The following is an 18,976-nucleotide window of genomic DNA, read 5'->3' on the forward strand; positions in this document are numbered from 1 at the left end:
GAAAAGCAGTGCCTCAGAAAAAACAGCAGACAGTTTCCTAACAGCTTAAATTGATTTTCTGTGTTCTGAATTGTGCACTGATACATTATTGTTGAAAAATATTAAAATATTGACAACCCGGCATAAAAAATGTCTTCATTGTTGAAAAGGACAAGGAGCACAACCATTGTTACCTACTAAAGCACAGTAGCAATGCAATCGATGGTCACACCTGAGCACATAAAGAGCTCTTCCTTCTTGCATTATTATGTTGCCTCGGAAAAGGTCTTTTTCTTTCAAAGATTGTCTTTATTGAACGCATTGATCTGACATTCAAAGTCTTTGGTAAAAGAATTGCACTTGCTTAGGTTGCTGGAAGTTCAAGCTAGCTAGTGTTTCCAATTAGTTGTTTAAACCAACAGCTTTGGAAAACTTGCGATGGGCATCAGTGTATATTTTGGAGAACAGCAGTCTCCTCCTTTGGTTTTCCTATCACCACTCATAAAGAGTGACATTAATTGACACTTGAGTTACCTGCATATCTGGGATTGTCGCCCTGGGGTTCATGAGGAGGTCTGGACACCTTGGTTTCGAAGGGATTTCTGCCTCAGAAGCACCGCGAGGCATAACACTGTTGGAAATTTCTAAATTTGGACACTATCAGGATGACTGACACTCTCGAACAGAAATCTTAATAGATGATTTTGGTACTCATTTTCAGTTCATGAGCATCAAAATTTGATTTTTGGAAGCCACAGGACCTTCCGGTACACAAGTCACGTGCTTAGCGTTTGTCGTGGGGCTCTAAGGGTGAAATTGAAGTGTAGGCAGTTTAATTAAATTAGCTGATTACATGACTACGTCACCATCAGTATTATATACGTCTGATGCAGGCCCAAAATAGTCATGCACTCACTGTGAATCAAACCACCCCCGAATGATGAGTACGTCAATTTTGCGGTAACACAATAAGTATTATCGGTAATGTTTGAGTACAATGCCAATTGTCTTTTTATTTCAGGCTGTCTTGAAGTCTGCATTGCTTAACTGACATAGTGATTGGGACTGCAAAACACTGCACCTACTATTTAAGGTGTGAAGTTGGCTCAGCAAGGTTGACTGAAAGATCAAGCCATGAAGTACCTTTTCAAAGCCATCCATGAGGGAGGATAGGAAGGCGGTTATGAGACATTTAGAGGGTTATCCCAGGGTATATCTGCGAAATATGACCTCATGAAATATTTACTGCCTGGGCTAGGGTTAAAGCATAAATACATCAATGTCTCCTCAGAAACAGAGGACCTTGTGTTCATCTAGCAGCTAAATCTAAGACTGGCGAAAGCTATCTCTGGTTCTGGAAAGCTGAGTCAGTCTGGCCAGTTCTGGCAAGTCAAGGCTGTTCCTCTTACTGCACACATGGATAAAATAATTAACCCTTCATGGTAAATTATTTCAATTATATCACAGGTGAACCGCTCAGTGAAAGCCTGGCTGCCAAACTTCGCTAACTGTAGGGTTGCACCGTTCGACAAAAGTTTCATTACATTATTGCTGCTGGCGTTGTAAACAATAATTATTATAATTATAGACCAAGCTTTTTAATACGATGTCCCCCTTTGATTAACCTTCTTTAAAATTACCCTGGGTGATTCATAACTGAAACAAAAAGCAATATATTTCTGCTACAGTGAGAGAAATGTTCTTTCAATTTATTACTAATACCCAGTTTCATAAAATAGGGTACAGGCAACCTTTGGCTGAATAAACTGAGTGATATTAAAATGTAATACAAGCCCCTTTGGCTGACATTATACATCACACAGTTCAGTGTTGGTGTGCTGTTTGTGCCTGTAGCTGTGCGATGTCGTTCCTGCATGTTGCTTCATAGTGTATGCGTACCAGCATCATAGCTGCACGCAGCTGTCCGTTTGCTCACGGGTCTTTCCTGAACCTGTGCAAAGTTTCAGGCAGCTGTCTCTGTGCTGCAGCATATAACTCCAGGTCTGAGAGAAATAGAATGTGGCGTGAATCAGATTGGGGGGGGGGGGACATACATACTGCTTGCTTATAGTGATTAACTAGGACCTGCACGACACTCCTAAAAAGAGGAAGCTGACCTATTAATATTACATGACAGACATGGAGAGTGTATAGTCATTATAAACATCATAGGTTTGTTACTTGACTTATACATTAATAGTATGAGCAAAACTTTAAATGACCAGTGTGACTGAACAGCATATTTCGCATGGAATGAATAGGAGCAAAGTGACACCTAGTGGTCAGCTGAATCACTGCGACACCCTCTCAGCAGATATTACGTTCGTGTGCTCAGGTCTGGTCAGGTTGGGGATCATGCACTACAGCGCATCGCCGCACCCACCACACCATGAAACACCTTAGGATGCCAGTTGGCCACCCCCCAGGCAGACACATGGTCCAGTCCCACCCTCCAGAAATAGCCATCTCTCTGCTGCAGCCAGGTGTTATGTGGCCGTCCCCTTGGCCTGGTCCAACCGCTCGGGTCCTGGTCCAACCGCTCGGGAAACGCTCCACATGGCCGTAGTGCCTTAACTGACACTCCCTCACAATGTAGGTAATGTGCCTCATTAGATCTACTGCTCGCCCTACACAAAGTCGAACCAGCGGTACCCAAGGATTCTCCAAAGAGACACGGTTCCAGTCTTCATCTCAGCTCACCAGATAGCGTCCAAGTCTCACAGCCATACAGTAGGACAGGGAACACCAGGACTCTAAAGACTTAGACCTTCATCCTCTTACAAAGATATCAGAAGTGACCTCATGACCCTCCATGCTCTCCCAATCCACCTACTGACTTCAAAGGAAGAGTCACCAGAGACATGAATATCGCTGCCGAGGTAAATGAACCTCTGGACGAGGTCTGACGCAGTGCCCAAGGGATCACTGAAGGCCTGAACGCGTGCTGAGAAGGTACTTAATCCATCCGTCCATTTTCTATACCCACTTGTCCTACGCAAGGCCACAGGGCTATTAGTATGTTTTTGCATTCTGGGGGAAAAACACAATACCTTTGACAACACAGGGAGGCCAAGCATACAAACTGAGCAAGGACAGAGACTGAAACCCTGCTCCCAGACATGCAATACAACTGTGCTAACCGTTGTGCTACTGCAACAAAATCAGCTTCACTATCAGAATGCAGTACTTCACATTTTTACTAAGCATGAAAATCATGAAATATTAACCACATAAAGTCTCCATTCTATCAGCTCATACTCATCTCAAAATGCACAGACAGGCTGATGTTTAACACTCAGTAGGTCCTGGAATTTAATTAATTTTGCTTACTTGACTGAAAAACACATAACTAAGGCTGAACAAATAAAATAAAAGACTAAAACACAAGGAACCTACACACAAACATCAGCGAGTACTCCATACTTTACCTCAGTAGGCTAGTATAATTTACTCTAAATACTCAACATTTCTGTCTCACTAAGCACAATTACACAATACAGATCGGCAGGACAAACATGGCCATGAAAAAATTACACGGAGCAGAAAGGAAATACAACACCAGACACTATACTATGCCACATCTAACATTTACACTTCTTCAGAGTAACCCAGCACCCAAGGACATAAACACTCATTTTACTCAAACTTTGCCCCTGACATTATTAAATCAATATGAGAACCACATGACTTCTCTTTGGTCCTTAACAAGTACATATATTATACAAGTATATATAAAATAGGATTATCACAAGTATCTGATTTCATTAACTTTAAAGAATAATATATTTTATAACTATGCAAGAGATTATTTACTTCTGTCATATGGCTTTGATGCTGATTTAATGTTTGACATTGCTTAAGAAAATAAATTTCTGTCTTTATTGAAACATATTGTGCTTCGAATCAGCCCTCCTGTTTTGGAAATACTGTTTAAAACAGATTTCTGAGTAACCATTTTCGACTTCACCACATGAACCTTTCCACGTCTGAACTGTCAGGCCAATGGAAAGTCTTTGCAACAAAGATGTAGAGTGTCACTGCATTGACTGCAGTGTACAGGCCAAACTCTAGCAGCAGTCTGAGCACAGAGGCCAGCGGTGCATGGAGGCGGAACATCAGGTAGGGAAGGATGAAGTAGCGGAACTCCAGAAGCTTCTGGGGCACTGTTGCCACAGTGAGACACATGAAGAAGACCAGGTTCCAGAACACAGACCTTGATTTCAGAGTCTCCATAAAGTTCCATGCGGCGAAGATGTAGCCTGGAACCAGCAGGTAGGGAACTAACTTATGTCTCTGAAAGATCTTCTTCCATACATAAAATGTATAGTGCCTGTTATCTGAAACCAGATACTTGTGAACAAATGTGAATTTCCACACCAGGAGCAAAACAACAGCAATAGTAAAGATGTGCAACACTGGTTTCCTTTTCAGGGAGTGTAGAAAGCTCACAATTTGTCCATAGGATATGGAAGCAGGGATTGAGAACATTAGAGTAAATGAGAAGAAGTAAAAGAGCTGAGGGAAGTGCAGACAAGCTTTATGGCTGCTCCTATCACCAACTACGATCCCACCATTTGCTACAACAAATCCAAGGAACCCAATCGCCACGGCGATGTAGGGCCACAGCGTCAAAAGTAAAGTCTTTATGTTGTTTGGTGACATCATATACTGAAACAGGAAGATGATCGCTCTCCCTACACCACCAAGAGAGAGTGGAATTGGGGTGGGTGACTTTTCCTCCTTTTTCTTTGAGCGTTCGATCCTCCAAGCCTCGTCCAGTTTCTGGGCCAGCACAGAGCCGGCGCTAAATGCCACCCAGATGACGTTGGTCTGCCGGAACAGGATAGCTCCGACGCCAAAAAGGGCAGCGGTTTTGTGGCTCCCATACAAGGACATGAGGTAAGTGAAGAGGATGAAGAAGGTGGAGCCAGTGTCAGTGTAGTAAAGAAATGTGAAAAAATACAGTACTGGGAAGGTTGACAGGGATAAGGCTAATAGCATTCTCCGAGATGTTGTGTGAGCCTAGAACAGAAAAAGTAACATTTTAAAGAATGTCACTATTGTATATACTGAGGTGTTTTACAATTAAACTTGGATCCTGAATTCAGCATTTATGGTTTTATTTATATTCTTTATTTCTTTTACCTTATTCTTTTCATTGAATATTGTTTCAGATTTGATTTCTATTTTGTCATTGCTACCTATGCTGGCCCTGAGTACCTCATTTCGTTCCTTGGAGTTTTGGAGTTACGATAAACATCTATCCACTTCCTTTAAACGTTAGTTTCATTCAACAGGATTTAAAAGTAAAACTATCTACTCCGCCTTTTAATGTATAACTAATATCGACTTACAGTTTATCCGAATTCCTTTTTAGAGGTATTAAACTATAGGTAAGGTCTCACCTTATCTTTCACGTGCAATTTGCATATGATGAGTGAAAGCAGGTAGAGATTTCCGCAATTGAAGAGCAAGTTGATGAAACGGAGCATCCCCGTGGAACAGACCACGTCTCCCGTCCAGCCAGCCAGCCATACCAGGGGCTTAATTAAGCCGACAGACACGAGATAAAGGCCGGGGAGGGTGGTGATCATGGGGTCCCACTATGTATGAACAAACGTCAACATAAGAAAACGAGGTAATACATGAGCAGTACTCCTGATGTAATTCATCAGTTACATTAATACAATTAATATAATTCTAATATATAAATTCTAATATAATAAATTAACCTCGGTTAATTTCAGGTTGAAACACATCAGTTATTGAGCCACAAACTAATAATAATAATAATGAAGATGATAATAGATTACAACTAAATCGCCATCTACGCAAATGCTAGCTTACGATTCAATGAGAAATGGTAAATTACGTACCTCGTTGAAATTCCCTTCACAATATTTCTGGGCTTGCGGTACGTGAAATATTTCATCCATATACGGCTCCCTTTGTTCTCGTGTTATTTTTGAAAACAGCAAGCAAGCAATAAGAAAGTTCGTGGTGCACAGAGCAGTAAAAATATAAACTTCAAATCTCTCCATCTTTCTAAACCTCAAAGTATCGCTCTGAAACAATGCATAGACAGTTCATCACATCCTTAGCGATGCGTTAAAAGGCTCCTGCAAATTCAGATGAAAGGAATAATTCCAGATTTTATTTTGACAGATGGCGTGTCCGTTTATTAAAACTTCCGTGTAGCAAACGCTAATGATTCCTCATAGTTCCCGAAGGTCCCCTAAAAAGTCGTATTACTAGTTAAAGTGAATCAGTGAAGTATTAACGTACTTTTATCAATTAGAGGAGATACGTTCTTCTTGAAAAACCTTTTCTCCATACCCACGAAGATCACTTGAAAAAAGATTTTGAAAGGATACTGACCTCAGGTGGAAATACATATAGGCCTAGCCTACAGTATTGTAAAACACTTAAATAGTATAAACATTATGAAATACCAATATTATTTGAATATGGAATGAATAACACAAGCACATAAAATTAAACTGGTAATTATATTGCAGTTTTAAACGTCACTATGTAAAATTTCCACTAAAGGCATTAAAAACTACACGTACCATCAAAAGTTTAACCGCGACGAAACCGTCACATGTTCTTCCGGAGGATGTTAGAGCCAATCAAAAGTAAGCGGAAAGTCACATGACCCTTCAAGCGGTCGTTCTCGTAGTTTGAAATGCATTGGACTATGTTTTTTTGAAGAGGAAGCAAGTTTATACAAGTATAATAACGAATGCATTGATTGGGGTTTAATCTTTGTGTGTTACTATTTTAGAAGGATACAGTTAACGTTCCTTTAAATGTAAGTTAATTGTAGATTTCGTAAATAGAATTTCTGACGACGTGGTCAAAGTTAGCCATTTGAACTTTATAATTTATTTATCGATAAGGTGTATCGATGAGAACATGTAGGCTCTCCTGAAAAATGGACTCTTATAACCTTTACTGACTTAGCGGAGTGAGATGCGTTTTGTGTTAGTTAATGACTGTTTGGAGATGTGTTTTATAGGTATTTTTCACATAACCGGTAAGATTAGCTAAGAGCCCTTCTTCCCTTAAATAATTAGGGGTAGCACTGAATGAAAAGCTGAGGGAATATTTAACTGAAAGGTGTGACCCCTTATCACGACGGATAAATGGAGAGGTTCACCAGATGGTGACTTTTTTGGTATGTGTATTAATGGAAATGTTTTTTTTTTTTTTTTTGCAGACTGCGGTCCTCGACACAGTCGAATCTGTGACATGGCGTCCCAAAATAGCACTGGTAAACCTGCACTTATTTCTCCCTTTCAGAGGCATGACAAAACTTTAGTTAGATCCAGAAGGCGTATAGCTGGGTAATTGTAGTATTTGGATGTAAATTAAAATGACCTTTTCTGTCGTTGCAGATTTTATTCCACTGTCTGAGGAGCAGTTTGACTTTGACGTTTTGCTTTCCGCTTCAAGGTTTGGTTTGTTCACTGTTGAGTCTGTTAAACCTTCTTTCATGCAGTCTTGCCCACAGCTGGCTGACAAAATGCCCAAAGAACATTAAAAGCGATAATAAACTGGAAATAATGATGAATTTGTTTGTAAATTTAAAAAGAGGCGCATGCAATAGTATTTTCAGTTAATATCTTTACTTTCTAGACTCTTCTGATCATAAGAACTGATAATTTAATTAATGTACTGCTTAAATTCTGTGATTGTCTTCCACCTCTTAGCATGTATTTCTTTGTATTCTTACTGTGTGTTTGTTCTTAGGATTTGAGTTGTGTAGGTCAAAAGCCTGTGAGATGTAATTGTAAGCCATCTTTGCTTATAGCGGTGAGGAGAATGATGAAGACGAGGTTTTCCTGGGTCCGGTCAAACACAAGGAGAAATGCATCTCTGCTGGGATTGAAACACACACGCAAAAGGACACCAGCAGCGGACATTCACTGGGCGAGGAGCCAAGCTGGAGCCCGCTGGCAGAGAATAACTTCATAGAGATCTCGAAGGAGGCCCATCTGCTAGCCCAGCAAATTGAGACGAGCAGTTCGGTCAGGCTGGCAGTGGAGGATGATGCCTCTAAAACTGCTGACGGCAAACAATTGGTAAAAGAAATGTTTGTGGAAGACTCCAGAGAAAAACTTGGCCTGTTTGGCAAGGCAGATCCCACACTCAGTCCTATCAAACGAGACACCTTCTGCGTCCAGGATAGTCCCATGAAACAGCTGCCCCCGGCCATTCAGCATCGCCTCCTGAAGGCAGGAAGAACTGCTAGCCCTACTGGGACATCTGTCAGCACCTCCAGCCCGGTGAAGATGTGCAAAGTCCAGCCCAGGAGCACCCTGAGAATGAAAGCAGCCTTACCCCAAACTGGGGTGCTTCCCAGCAAACTGGCGGCACCAGGAAGAACTCGGATATCTATGAAAACAAAACCTCCACCTTCAGACAAGAACAGACTTGCACCCCTGGTGAAGGTGTTCATTTCTTCCTATTGTTTAACGTTTTATATTAATGCCTTAGCAGTGTTTCCTCATGTATGAACTATCCTTGAGTGTTTCTTCTGTTAATGACTCTAGTCTATGAGGTTGCAGCCCTGCAAGATCCCCACGTTAGCAATTTTAAAAGTAAATGGAAGGTAGTTGAGGTGACATTACTCTACAAAATTATACAGTGTATTGATTCCCTCTGATCTTGTGTCCTTAGACATGAGTCATTTTACTGTGCATGGCCTAACCCAGTCTTTCTCAAACCAGTCCTTGGGGACCCCCAGACGATCCACGGACGTGGGGGTCCCTGAGGACCGGATTGAGAAACACTTCCTTAACCACAAGAGGAAAACAGAGAGGATGGTAGGATTCTGTTCCAGGTTTGACACTTTGTAATGTGAAAACCGAGGCATCTGTGAAAAGCTTAGTGCTGAGATGCTTTTCTAGGCTAAGCTGGGACTGCAGCGGAGCCCCCGTAGCCGACCCCTTAGCGCGGCCAGCTCCTCTGAGGACCTGCTGTCTGACTCTGCCAGCATAGCCTCTGATGTCAGCGACTGCTCTATCAACATCAGCCAGCCGGCAAAAAGGACCTTTCCAGCTCTGAGGAAGGTACAGAGGAGTCATACAAAGAGCTTGCTGCCTAATACACTAAAGTAGGCAGGTTTTGTAGCTATGGTTTGAGACTCTATGGCCGGTTTCTAAAAGCTTTTCTGCTTAATCTGTTATTAGTCTGTAGATAAGCATTTCGTAAGCACTGGATAAAGAATTGTTTTTGTGTTATGTAAGCATTGGGAGGTCTTATTTTTGAAGAGCATTGAATAGCTAGCATGGAAATTAAGACTTTTTGTTTGTAAATGCTACTTCCCTATTAAGTCTGGACACCAGAGACAAGTTCCTATGAAGGCTCAAGTGCTGTACGGCAAGATTGAAGATGGCAGGAAGACCTCGTCATCCTCCTCCTCAGTCTCCAGTTTGAATTCCAGTCTGTCTGCCTCTCCCATGGGCAAAGGTAATCCATCTCTGGTGAATACTGCTGTGGGAGGGGGGGGGGTTCATTTGTCACAAGTCCGAATAGCCTCAAGGGTGAAATGTTCCCCTTGATTTCCACAGGCAAGCTCAACACATCCTTGAACTTGAGTGTGAATGGCACAAGGGCCCGAATGCCTTCAGGTGTCAGCAGACTGCTGAGCTCTGGGGTGCTGGGCAAGAGCCATACTTCACCCGTTGTGGCCAAGAAGCCTGCGGAGCTGCAGCCCCGGCAGGCCAAGGCTACCCCTGTGAAGAAGCTGGAGAACAGCCCTCAGCACCCGATGTCCAGGCGCATTTCAGAGAGGTCCGCCTCGCTTCCCAGCATCCCCGGTGCCTCCACCCGGACCGGCAGTGCTGTCAAAGTCAACCCCAAACCTAAATGCATCGTTCCCCCAAATCAAATGGGTCAGTTCAAGGGACCACAGAGGTCAGAAGGTGAGGATTGTGTCTCATTGGCCAGCAGTCCCAATACTTGACTCCATAATTCGTCAGATCAGTGTTCATGTGTATTTTGAATCATGTCACATGATGCCGTCCACAAACTAACGTTAAATTTAAATCACAAAGCTAAGCACAAAATAGTCTAAAACGTTTTTTAAAAGTCTTTCTTAATCTACAACAGTTCCATGCCCTGATCCATCAAAAACTGTGAAGCCAAGAAAGTTGATGTCGGCTTACAGTCTTGAAAGGTAAGGGAATGAAATTGATCTGATGAAGTGCCCTGCTGTATAAGGTTCTGCCAGAGTGCAAAGGGGCTCTAACTCTGTGCTTATAGTTGCAAAGGGGCACAAAATTAATAAAAACTTTCCATTACATGGGAAATTAAGCTGAGGAATTTTGGAAATACTTCATTGGAAACTTTCCATGGGAAACGGAAATATATGGGAGTTAGTGGAAAATTCCCGGAATTTTGTAACCCTAGCTGTGCTATCCTTAGGTGCAAACAGTGTAATCTTCTTCAGCCTTAATCAGAATCCAGGTGCTCCGGAAGTGCCCCAGACTCCTGGAGGACTTGGGTCTGCGCAGTCCAAGTTGAGGCGAGTCTCTGCGCTGCCCACTCCAGTGAATCGGCGGGTCTCAGGCATCCCTATGCTGACCCCCAAAAGCCTAACGCGGCCTGGCAGGCTCAGCCAGGCCAGCGAGAGAGAGAAGCTTCCCACCTCTGCGGAGAAGGTCAGCCGGGAGAGGTGAGACAAGGCCACAGACTGATGTGAAATTCTTTTTAGGGGCCAACTCCTCCACGATATCCATGCCATTATGTTGGCAATTAGTGAACGTGTTGCATGTTGCGCATTGCATGTTGGGACGAGAGCATAAATGGCAGAGAGGAAAAAATCCAAGGCACTGTCCACTGTTTGCTATTACTATCATTGGTGTGTCAAAACTTTGGCTGACAAAACAGCTTTAGATGCGTGTATGAGCCATAGAACTGCAACTGTTAGAATGTGCACTGTAGCACGATGCTAATGATCTCTCCATAAAGGCAAATTGTGGAGACATTTTAATCATCCACAATCTAATATTGTTAAATTGCCCATCTCTAGTCTCCCAGACCTCTTAAAGTCCTGCTAGATGCTGGTAAACAAAGAGGATGTGACATGTCAATGATGAGGCAGCAATGGCATGCAATGTGTACACTAGTAGCCTACTGTTTTGTCTAGAAATTGGTAATAAATAATAATAATAAATCATTTTATTTTATCCTTCAGGCTAGCAGACTGTTCTGGGTTAGGATTAGGGGTGTCCAAGTATTATTCATGAAATTTCACATTTGCGGGGATTTTCCACCCCTAACCCTCTCAAATATTGGTGTTTGTGCTGCTTGTTGATATTTCATCATTTTTAAATTTAACTTATGTGATGACCCTGAGAACAGACATTTGAATCCGTTTCCCACAATCCTTTTCTGACACTAGCCCAGTGCCACAGATGATCCAGAGGATGAATTCCCAGGAGCCAGAGTGTCTTCCCAGCAAAGAAACCTTTGACTCGGCCCAGCTGCAGCCCTATTCCCTGTCCTTCTCCCTGGACGACGAGACCCCGGGTGCTGTGCCTGCCCCAAACTCCCCAGAATGCATTTCTGAGCCGACGGCAGTGTGTCCCACCGAGCTCAGTCCACGGGACACAGACCCCGCCAGCCCAGAGGGGAGCAGAGAGGTTCCTCAGGATGATGCTGAAAAGACACCTGAAAACAATGAGGTAATGCCTCAGCCCAGCTAGAGAATGATGAGCTAATGCCTCGGCCCAGCTAGAGAATGATGAGCTAATGCCTCGGCCCAGCTAGAGAATGATGAGCTAATGCCTCGGCCCAGCTAGAGAATGATGAGCTAATGCCTCGGCCCAGCTAGAGAATGATGAGCTAATGCCTCGGCCCAGCTAGAGAATGATGAGCTAATGCCTCGGCCCAGCTAGAGAATGAAGAGGTAATGCCTCGGCCCAGCTAGAGAATGATGGTGTTCTGCTCCTGGTGGGCTAAGCAGGCGTGATGATTCCCTGTTGGTAGTATGTTCTTGGTTAATCAGGTGGTGCGACTGCTTTCCCAGGTTTTGCTTGTGGATGCTCCAGCCCCTGGGTTGAAAATGGAAGAACGGCTTCTTATTGACCTCTCGAACACCCCAGACCTTATTAAGACCGCACCAATTAAGCCCCCTAGTGGACAGGTAAGAGTATTGCTTTTTTATTCATTTTAAATGTAAAAAATCGTGCTCGGTACTCCAGTGTGTATAAATGGGTTTTCTTCCTCCAGTTAATCGATCTGAGTTCTCCGTTAATAACCTGGAGTCCAGTGGACAGGAAGGAGAACGTGGTGGACAGCGCTCCTCTAATCAACCTGTCATTTTAATGGATGTGTCTGTAATATTTCTGTTTCAATATTAAAATAAATAATAGATACTGTAACAACAATGTGTTAAAGAAATTCTGAAGGCTAGAAGATTCCTGTGAGAACATGTAGTAGTAGTAGTGTCATTAAGAATTACGTGTCATTTTGAATGATGAGTGGAATGTGTTTACATCCCTTATTTCATGTCTGATGTTGCTTACCTGTACTGTATAAATTGCCTAGATTTTTCTTTTTCTTTGAAAATTATTGACAAATAAATGCTGATTAAATTTAAAACAATGTGACTGATTTTATTCTGAACTTATGGGAAATGGGGGGTCAGAAGCTGGGAACTTCACCTTAATGGTTCTGTTCCCTCTGGGGGGGTGATGCTGGTGGTAATTTCAGAGGCTCCACAAACCATCTGCAGAGCCAGCGTGGTTCCTGGGATAGTGACAGTCAGATACAAGGAAACGGTTGTATGTGCTTATTTATTTAATTGAGACAATATACAGTCTTACTGTATTAAAGAGGATACAATTTGTAATGCATCTCCAACATTGTAAATTCTAAAATTCATAATTTGTTCTAACAAGGTACTTTTGTCCAAATATACATTTCGACTTGCTCTGAGTTGTGCAAGACGAGCATCAGTTTTTAATAGTACTCCTGATCAGAAGTTTGGCTTGAAAGTGTCACATTGACATTTGTAGCACAGTTAATCTTGCTGTAAGCTCAGTCACACTGTAAGGAAGTCATACATATTTCAGTTTCTTCTGAATGATGTATAAACAGACAACAGGCAGTTTGTTCTGGCTCGAAGGAACCACTGGTGTTAACTTACAGTCGAACGACAATATGGCCACGCGTCCTCTTCAGAGTTTTTAATGCAGTACTAATCTGTTTTCTACTGTTACCAGCCCCCTGTTTATATACATGCTGTATTTGGGGGGGGGGAAACTTCCCTTTTTGAATTTGAAGCTTATTCCTCAGTTCTTGTCTGTATAAGAATTATTCGTTTCTTGCTCGATAAACCCTTCTACAAAAAGAAAATAAATGCACCAAATACAAAAAAAATGCAACAAAAAAGCAACTCGTGGCGTATCAGGCATTGATAAAGGCCATTAGAGGCTTTTTCCATATTTTTACAAATATACTTTTCATAAATAGAAGTTCTACACCTGGCGAATCACTTGACAAGTAAGTGAAAGTGCAGCGGAACGCAGGACGGTCCTGCAGCGCGCGCCGTGTTGCGGGAGGGACGGTATAGTCACGCGGACGCTTAAAGATGGCGGCCTCCATCAAGGGTGTCGTGCAGCATTGATTCACTGTTGACATGAGCACGTGTAGCTAGATTCGTGCTTTTCGAGTGGCTGTGACAACCATGGGCGTTGTGAGACACGTCGTGTGTGCCTTGTCAGGAGGCGTGGACAGCGCCGTAGCGGCTCTTCTGCTCAAACGCACAGGTAGTTTGGTCTCATAACACCGGACATTGCCTACGACCGGTTTGTTATTTACAGGCGATTTTTGTTGACGTCAAGGAAACAACTGAAATATGCATGCTTTTAGTAGTACTGAAATTAATACAGCGTGATCTAACAACACTGACATTGGGGATGACTGACATTGTTTTTAGGGTACCATGTAACAGGAGTGTTCATGAAAAACTGGGATTACCTTGAGGAGAGAGGCGTCTGTACCTCCGAGCAGGACTGTGAAGATGCCTACAAAGTGTGTCAGATACTAGACATGCCTTTTCATCAGGTGTCTTTTGTCAAGGAATACTGGAATGAAGTCTTCAGGTGATGAGTCTTAATATATGCTTGGCACTTTTGTTCAAAGCCACAAGTTACATCCACGACTATATGCCAGTTCCGTAAAAAGGCTCAGTGAAGCACAGTGACATGTTAGCCGGTACTTTTTTTTTTTTTACAGCTGTACAGACAATAATAATGTCAAAAGATTGTTTAATTACAATGGCAGGTGTTTGCTTTGGATGTTAAAATGTGTTTTGGTTCCACTGTTGATATAATAATAGTCTCAGTATCCCATGTTTGTAGTTTCATATAGTGATGGCCAAATGCTCCATGAACCATTTGCTGTATTTTCTGACCCCACTAGATGGCGCTCATGGTTTGCTTTGGGGCATGCTTTGAGCCCTTTAATGAACAGAACTTCAATTGGCTAGCACTAGTTTGATATGTTAATACAATAAGCTTTTTATTTGATCTCTGTTTGCAGTAACCTTTTAAAAGAGTACCAGAATGGCAGGACACCCAATCCTGACATATTATGCAACAAGCACATTAAGTTCAGTCACTTCTTCCAATACGCCATCGGCACCTTGGGTAGGTGGAGCTGACATCCTGCTGACATAGTGCTCTTCAGCTGTGTTGTTATAACAACCCATCCTTACTTTCTCTTTGGAAGCTGATAAATTCAGGTGTAATGAATGTGACTCCCATTGGCTCACACAGGCGCTGATGCCATGGCGACAGGCCACTACGCCAGGACGTCCCAGGAGGATGACGAGGTCTTTCAGCAGAGACACACCCCCCGTCGCCAAACTCTATTCAGGGATCGGTTTGAGATCAGAAACCGTAAGCAGATTTCCTGTTAATTTCCACTTATTTAACACAATCCTTTCCTTTATTTGCTTGGCACCACACTTTCACTTTGGCTCTTTTAGGGCTGCATTTTATTAGGGTTCTTAGCCCTACACCTTAGAAAATAACTTAATTGATTTATTCAAGACTGATTGACATCTAATGTACAGCAATATAATGCACCTGTCATATTTGTGTATTGACTTTTCTCATTAATTGCCTGCTGTCTTTCTTAAAGCGGTAAGGCTGTATCAGGGAGCAGACATCTTTAAGGACCAGACGTTTTTCCTCAGCCAGATCTCCCAGAATGCACTGCGGCACACGCTCTTCCCGCTGGCGGGGCTCACTAAGGACTTTGTGAGGAAGTTGGCAGCGGAAGCAGGCTTCCATCACCTCCTAAAGAAGAAGGAGGTGGTGCCACCAGCTGTTTCCTTCGCTACAATATTGTCAGCTTTAGAAATAGTTTAGCGCCATTTGCGGACTGCTTCGTATAAGTAATGAAACATTGTGACCTGGAAAATTTTATTCTGTGAAATCATGATGGTGTGATTAAAGTGAATATACCTCACGATGGTTGTTTTCTACTTTCTAGAGCATGGGAATTTGCTTTATTGGAGAAAGGAACTTTGATGATTTCATTTTAGAGGTACAGCACATTCCCAAAGTCATGTACAATAAATTCAGCCATATTTTTTAATCAGTTTTGCACTCTCCAAAGATGTGTAGGCCTGCTGACTAATTTTATAAACTAATATGAAGAATATACATTAACGTTCTGTCATTTTCTTAGTATTTAGAGCCCCAGCCTGGGAACTTCGTGTCAATCGATGATGGGAAAATCATGGGGGAGCACAGAGGTCAGGGAAAAGTCGATAGTGAAGATCGGAAATACGCAACACTTCCATTTTACAGCACAATGCTGTTTGTCTTCCACAGGCTGGTTTACCCTCACGCTGGGTCAGAGGGCAAGGATTGGAGGACAGAAAGATGCCTGGTTCGTGGTGGACAAGGACGTCTCCACACGAGAAGTGTTTGTGGTAATGTCGCTTTGCTAATGCGTTTCAGTCAGTCAGACAGACAGACTGAATAGATAGACTTGATTGATAGATTGATACTTTATTAATCCTGAAAGATATTGCCGGTCTACAGTAGCACAATACATATCTAGACAGTAACAAAAGTTAGACATAATTGTAACAATAAATAATACACAATGATATACAGTAATAGGGCATCATGTTGCATATGGAGGAGCGTTTTATGGCTGTTTGTGGTCTGAGTGACATCAGTACAGACGGGTGTTTTTTCAGATGGGTCTTTGGTCTGTGTGTCACTTCCTGTTATGGGATGATGTCAGTCATATTAGGGAGGAGTTTCCATAGTAACATGTAAGACATACAGCTGTTCTCCATGGACAGATTCCTGACTGATTTGAATGTTTCTGTCAGGCTCCAGGCACCAATCACCCAGCGCTGTACCGGGACACACTAAGAACCGCCCGGTTCCACTGGATCGCTGAGGAGCCGCCGGCGAAACTGGTCCACACCAAAATGATGGACTGCATGTTCCGCTTCCAGCACCAGATGCCTCTCAGTGAGTCCGGCTCCCCGCGAAGGGGGCGCACCTGGGCGTGCTCCCAGCAGATTGTTCCAGTGACATGACTGGTGCTTTTTTATTTGTCCAGCACCGTGCACTGTGGTCCTGAATCAGGATGGATCTGTTTGGATCACGATCGCTCAGCCTATCAGGGCATTAACTCTGGGGCAGGTGAGTTCAGTTTTCCCCGCAGAAATGCATAATACCATTTTGGAATGCCCCCTATTCAGGCATGATGTATAACAAGAAAAATATCATTAATTTTTAAATATTTAATATTAATATTAGGTATGACTTTTAAAATATGACACATATCATAACTCAACTATGACTGGACTGGATTAATGCATATGGAAAATGTATGGATTACATAATTTTCCCTTAATGGTTCCAGTATATTCCCAGACATCTCTATCCAGTTAGACCCTGTGTCATGCTGACCTCCCAGCATGGGGAATATTAGGGTAGGCTTTGTTAGTGCAGAGAGTGCCCCCCTGTGGTCAAATGAAATCTCAGCACTGGAAGAGATGAAGAGGCGGAGGTTCTGATAGGCCCCCCATTTGGCTACTTTGCTCATTGGATGAGGCTTCCTGGGGCTGAATGCTGAGCCACCTGTTAGTTCGGCTTTCTGTTACATGCGCCCGCCTGTCTGTACTCCTACAGTATCTCTCTCATTCTCTCAGTGGTTTGTTTTGTTATGGCTCCCCCTGTTGGTCAAACCTCACATTTACACCTATCTTGCTTGGGTCAGTTTGCAGTGCTCTACAGAGGGGACGAATGCCTGGGCAGCGGGAAAATATTGCGCCTGGGGCCAACGCAGCACACCCTGCAGCATGGCCGGGAACGCATGAGCACCCTTGCCGACACGAACCAATCCCCAGAGCCGGCCAGCTGAAGACCTGTCATGTGCCCTCGCATCACAGACACTGCCCGTTTCACGCGTCACGCACGGAGAAGGAGTATGCTGGCCAGCTGACTAGGGACCTGTTCCGTTTTTGTGTTTTCTACAGATAAAGTGACTTTATCGTTATTTAAAAATTGTTTGGTGAGTTAATGAGAGGGTAGTTCTCACAGCAACAATAATGTGTAAATGAAGTTTATAAAAAATTACAATGGCATCTTTTTTTCCTGTTTTAGTGTATTAGTGAGCTGGTGAGCAGGTGCCTTTGAATTGCCCGCAGTGTCACTGTTTGTGCACATATTTGGCCTATGATGGACTGGCATCCTGTCCAAGGGGTCCCCAGCTTTGTCCCCTATCTAATACAGCTTTAGCGCTGTTTATTACAGGCAGAGGTAAGGAGCATTCACTGATTACAGTGTTTATTAGGCAACACACTATAGTCATTCGGGGGTGGCGTTAATAGCCTATAGTGTGTCCAATACTAGATTTGAATCTTAACAAATTTAAATCAACCATATATTGAAAAGCAAATAGCTAGCTTCATGTTTCCAATTTTACCTCTTTAAATTGTTAAAATGCTCTTCATTATAATTAAAAATGTCATTCTAAATTACACATCAGTCCATATTTAAAATCAGTGATGAAACATACTACTATGTTACTTCGGGACAAAAGTGATTGCCAAATAAAAGTAATATGTAAATATGAAATCAATACTCCATAGCAGGCGTCACCAGCATGGTGCCCGCGGGCACCAGGATGCCCCCTATGACCACGAGTCGCCCGCGGATCTGTTCTAAAAATAGCACAACTCACCAGGGAGCAGCGTCTAAAATTAAATTTTATCCTGTTGCTATTCTTCTTTAAGCACATTTGCATTTATATAGACTTGAAAATGACAATATCTAAAAAAAAGCATTTATAACATGTTTATTATACATGAAGTTTAGATAATTTTAGGAGGGTGTTTCAAACGGGTAGCCCTTCGTATGGCTCAGTGTCTGTGAAGTAGCTCTCGGTTTCAGAAAGGTTGGTGACCCCTGATCTAGAATCACGGGAGGTTCTTGGGGGGCAGTGGCCTTGTGACATCATGCAAAGTGAAGCTAATGACAGAACCAAAATAATCAAGCTTGTGGAAGCAAGACAGTCTAAACAACAAATCAGAATGAGTTACACATTTGTAAAAAAATGTAACTGCACAGCATTGCATAACTGATCAGTTTTCAAAATTGTCTTTGCTTCTTAAGGGCAAATGGATCCCCCCTAACAGAACAACTGGCCCCAATATACCCACCCCCCACCCCCACAGCTGAAATGGTCTAGAATCGCCACTGTCCAAAATAGCAGGGCTTTTACGAATCACTGCTTCCACCTTGTGGTCACTTGAGGTTGCTCTCTGTTACTGTGTTCTGTAGCTGTCCTGTTAAATAAGGGGGTCTTGGGGGTCACCTTGAATGTTACTCTGTGCCTGGTGGAGTCAATCTTTGGTTGCAATTATTATTATTGTATGTGGTCCACCTTGAGAAAACCATCTATTAGTTAGGGCCTGTTTCAGCTGTCAGTTAATATTTTATAC

The 18,976-nt window shown here is 42.7% G+C and overlaps 3 protein-coding genes across 5 annotated transcripts; 2 read left to right on the plus strand and 1 right to left on the minus strand.

Moving 5' to 3' along the window:
• Positions 1-3,158: 3,158 nt before the first annotated feature.
• alg10 (ALG10 alpha-1,2-mannosyltransferase) lies at positions 3,159-6,547 on the minus strand. Its single transcript, XM_023811025.2, has 3 exons — positions 5,856-6,547; positions 5,385-5,582; positions 3,159-5,001 (listed from the first exon to the last, which is right to left on the minus strand). Exons 1-3 carry the CDS (start codon positions 6,018-6,020, stop codon positions 3,943-3,945), a joined length of 1,422 nt encoding a protein of 473 aa, XP_023666793.2. The 5' UTR covers positions 6,021-6,547; the 3' UTR covers positions 3,159-3,942.
• Positions 6,548-6,611: 64 nt separating this feature from the next.
• Positions 6,612-12,597, plus strand: gtse1 (G-2 and S-phase expressed 1). Of its 2 annotated transcripts, none has more exons than XM_023811022.2 (12): positions 6,612-6,712; positions 7,202-7,255; positions 7,380-7,437; positions 7,796-8,435; positions 8,895-9,056; positions 9,321-9,456; positions 9,558-9,911; positions 10,099-10,165; positions 10,439-10,663; positions 11,393-11,675; positions 12,020-12,136; positions 12,223-12,597. In XM_023811022.2, exons 2-12 carry the CDS (start codon positions 7,234-7,236, stop codon positions 12,316-12,318), a joined length of 2,160 nt encoding a protein of 719 aa, XP_023666790.2. In that variant the 5' UTR covers positions 6,612-6,712; positions 7,202-7,233; the 3' UTR covers positions 12,319-12,597. The 2 variants fall into 2 exon arrangements, with proteins under 2 accessions (XP_023666790.2, XP_023666789.2); XM_023811021.2 differs by having other exon boundaries at positions 6,628-6,793.
• A 955-nt stretch (positions 12,598-13,552) lies between these two features.
• trmu (tRNA 5-methylaminomethyl-2-thiouridylate methyltransferase) lies at positions 13,553-18,267 on the plus strand. 2 transcript variants are annotated; one of them, XM_023810911.2, is made up of 11 exons: positions 13,553-13,763; positions 13,934-14,099; positions 14,539-14,645; positions 14,775-14,897; positions 15,142-15,314; positions 15,496-15,549; positions 15,694-15,760; positions 15,840-15,940; positions 16,352-16,496; positions 16,588-16,670; positions 17,251-18,267. In XM_023810911.2, exons 1-11 carry the CDS (start codon positions 13,682-13,684, stop codon positions 17,392-17,394), a joined length of 1,245 nt encoding a protein of 414 aa, XP_023666679.2. In that variant the 5' UTR covers positions 13,553-13,681; the 3' UTR covers positions 17,395-18,267. The 2 variants fall into 2 exon arrangements, with proteins under 2 accessions (XP_023666679.2, XP_072566279.1); XM_072710178.1 differs by lacking the exon at positions 16,588-16,670.
• The last annotated feature ends 709 nt before the right edge of the window (positions 18,268-18,976 follow it).

This window comes from Paramormyrops kingsleyae, chromosome 3 (assembly GCF_048594095.1).
Source record: "Paramormyrops kingsleyae isolate MSU_618 chromosome 3, PKINGS_0.4, whole genome shotgun sequence".
Classification (NCBI taxonomy): domain Eukaryota; kingdom Metazoa; phylum Chordata; class Actinopteri; order Osteoglossiformes; family Mormyridae; genus Paramormyrops; species Paramormyrops kingsleyae.

Bases quoted from the DNA above. Each gene is read 5' to 3' on its own strand.
- alg10 (XM_023811025.2), bottom strand. From the start codon at position 6,020: ATGGAGAGATTTGAAGTTTATATTTTTACTGCTCTGTGCACCACGAAC. The intron at 5,583-5,855 runs GTACGTAATTTA...GTTCATACATAG, and splicing joins GTGAAGGGAATTTCAACGAG to TGGGACCCCATGATCACCAC. The intron at 5,002-5,384 runs GTGAGACCTTAC...TTTCTGTTCTAG, and splicing joins AATTGCACGTGAAAGATAAG to GCTCACACAACATCTCGGAG.
- gtse1 (XM_023811022.2), top strand. From the start codon at position 7,234: ATGGCGTCCCAAAATAGCACTG. The intron at 10,166-10,438 runs GTAAGGGAATGA...AATCTTCTTCAG, and splicing joins TCGGCTTACAGTCTTGAAAG to CCTTAATCAGAATCCAGGTG. The intron at 10,664-11,392 runs GTGAGACAAGGC...TTCTGACACTAG, and splicing joins GAGAAGGTCAGCCGGGAGAG to CCCAGTGCCACAGATGATCC.
- trmu (XM_072710178.1), top strand. From the start codon at position 13,682: ATGGGCGTTGTGAGACACGTCGTGTGTGCCTTGTCAGGAGGCGTGGAC. The intron at 14,898-15,141 runs GTAAGCAGATTT...TCTTTCTTAAAG, and splicing joins TCGGTTTGAGATCAGAAACC to CGGTAAGGCTGTATCAGGGA. The intron at 15,550-15,693 runs GTACAGCACATT...TCATTTTCTTAG, and splicing joins TTGATGATTTCATTTTAGAG to TATTTAGAGCCCCAGCCTGG.